Here is a 2,129-nt window from a genome sequence, read left to right on the forward strand (position 1 = left end):
CAAATCAGTTTCCAAAATAGTAATTCAGAGGGCAGTTTCCATAAGAACAGATTTGTACCAAATTAGGTCTTCATCTTCACGTATTTCGGCCAGTGGTAAATTGAAGTTCGGGACTCTGAACTTCAATTCAATTTTGGTGCGCGGATTAATAACACCAAGTTTGTCATTTAACAGTAACAGAAGTCCGGCTAGGGTAATACTTCTCGGCACTAAAATGGAAGTGGTTTTGTCCCCTGTCCACTTCCATTCATCATCCACGTGAATGAACTTTTCTCCATATGACACGATGAATCTGAAATGATTGTCCATACCTGAAATATTGGGATTAGAACGATAAGAATTCTTTACAATCAATATGTCGATATGTAATAGCATGGAAGTGGCACTTTCGAATATTTAAACCCATGCAGAAAATTAAGGTGAAATGAAGGGCATCAACGTTGATTTCAACAGTTCAAATGTCTAACCTGACAGACAGTTTATAAATGTCGAGTTCGACAGTTAAACTGTCAGAACTGTTCAAAAGCTTCAGACGTGTTTAGTACCTTGTTTGAAATATTAATGGTTATAATGAATTCTCAGCTACAACAACTACATCATCATAGCATCTGTCCAAAAATAAATGACTGAATGTTTCATTAAATATGGAATATTATACTTAACATTTGCCCAAATCTTTTTGGAATTTATTTTTGGTATCTTCTCCCTTCAAAAATTTTTCACAAATCAAGAGCATCATGATTAATAAAAGTTTCAAAATCATTCTTCACTTTGATGATCATGTTGTTTTTAATATTTAAAAAAGATAAACCTATTCGATAAAAATATAAACAATTCGTAATAACTAACTTCTTCAAATGGCTGATGAATGTAATAGTTGTGTATTCTTGATCAAGGAATGAAGAAGAATGATGAAGTGAGGGTTTGGTTGATGTTAAAATAGGGTTTTGTACTTCTTCTATTTTTTCTTTCTTTCTTTTTTTTTTTTTTTTTTTAATTATGTACACATACAAATTTTTGGTGCATTTTCAAAAAAAAGTGACATTTTTTATAATTCCCCAAAAGCAAAACAAAAGAATCGTCACCAAAAACTTCTCAATTAAAATATCGAAACCTAATATAGATACCCTTTATAACGATTCCGCTGGGTTCAAAACCATTTCTTTGACGAAATCTTGAAGCAACAAATCACTGTTTCAATTAGACAGTTTTGATTCGGTTTTTTCTTATTTTACCTTTTCACCCTCAAATATCTTGATCTTCACATTTGCGTACACGGCATGAATTCAATCTACTTCTGGATGGAGTAGTCTTCCAAACCACCAAAACCGAATCTGTTTGGTTTCCAACAAAATTGAATCTTTACAATTGGTTCCTTCTTTATTTCTTTGAATTTCACTCAATATTTAATAATTACAATCATAAAATAACTATATTGCTTCTGGGAATTCAATCCACATACGAATTTGTCTCAAGTTCCAAGAATTTGTCATGACATTTCATCCAATAAGCGTTTTCTACTGCTGAAATTTGCTCCAAATGATCCCCACAATCATTCCAAAATAAATCCTATCAATGGAAAAACACCCCTCTTCACAGCTGATTTTGGTGCCGGAGAAGGTGCCGGAGAAATTGCTGCAGTCACGAGTGCCCTTCTAGGCAACTTCCCCACTTCTATCCCTCTGCGGCCCTTGTATTGCTCTTCCGCAACCCTATTTTTGTAGTCTAAGATACTCTCATTTTGCTTGTCGTCACTACGAGAATTGCTTTTGCTTTCTGTAAAACATATTAACAGACGAAGAAAACATAAGATGATTGAAAAGAAGAATAAGAAAACGAGGTTTCAGCACTAAAAAATAATATACCATGAAGTTCCAGGTGATGTTTAGCAGAGGCAGATAGACGTATCAGCACCGGAGTGACAAAGGTGAGGACAACCCAGAAAACTAAAATCACAACATATGTTCTTACATTCATTGTGTGAAATTCGAATATACCTTGAAGGCTCGAAATCCCTGTAGGATGCTTCTATTTAGCTGCAATACTTGCTTGGCAGTTAGAGAAGACCCTTTCTCAATTAGCTGGCCATGTTAGAGCATAACAGTATAATGTTAAATAATTCCAAACCC

At 34.2% G+C, this 2,129-nt stretch overlaps 1 protein-coding gene across 1 annotated transcript; it reads right to left on the bottom strand.

Annotated features, from left to right (window-relative positions):
* Window positions 1-1,354: 1,354 nt before the first annotated feature.
* LOC111409628 lies at window positions 1,355-2,129 on the bottom strand. Its single transcript, XM_023039654.1, has 2 exons — window positions 1,866-2,129; window positions 1,355-1,776 (listed from the first exon to the last, which is right to left on the bottom strand). Exons 1-2 carry the CDS (start codon window positions 1,975-1,977, stop codon window positions 1,553-1,555), a joined length of 336 nt encoding a protein of 111 aa, XP_022895422.1. The 5' UTR covers window positions 1,978-2,129; the 3' UTR covers window positions 1,355-1,552.

The sequence above is a fragment of the Olea europaea genome, chromosome 14, assembly GCF_002742605.1.
Source record: "Olea europaea var. sylvestris chromosome 14, O_europaea_v1, whole genome shotgun sequence".
NCBI lineage: Eukaryota > Viridiplantae > Streptophyta > Magnoliopsida > Lamiales > Oleaceae > Olea > Olea europaea.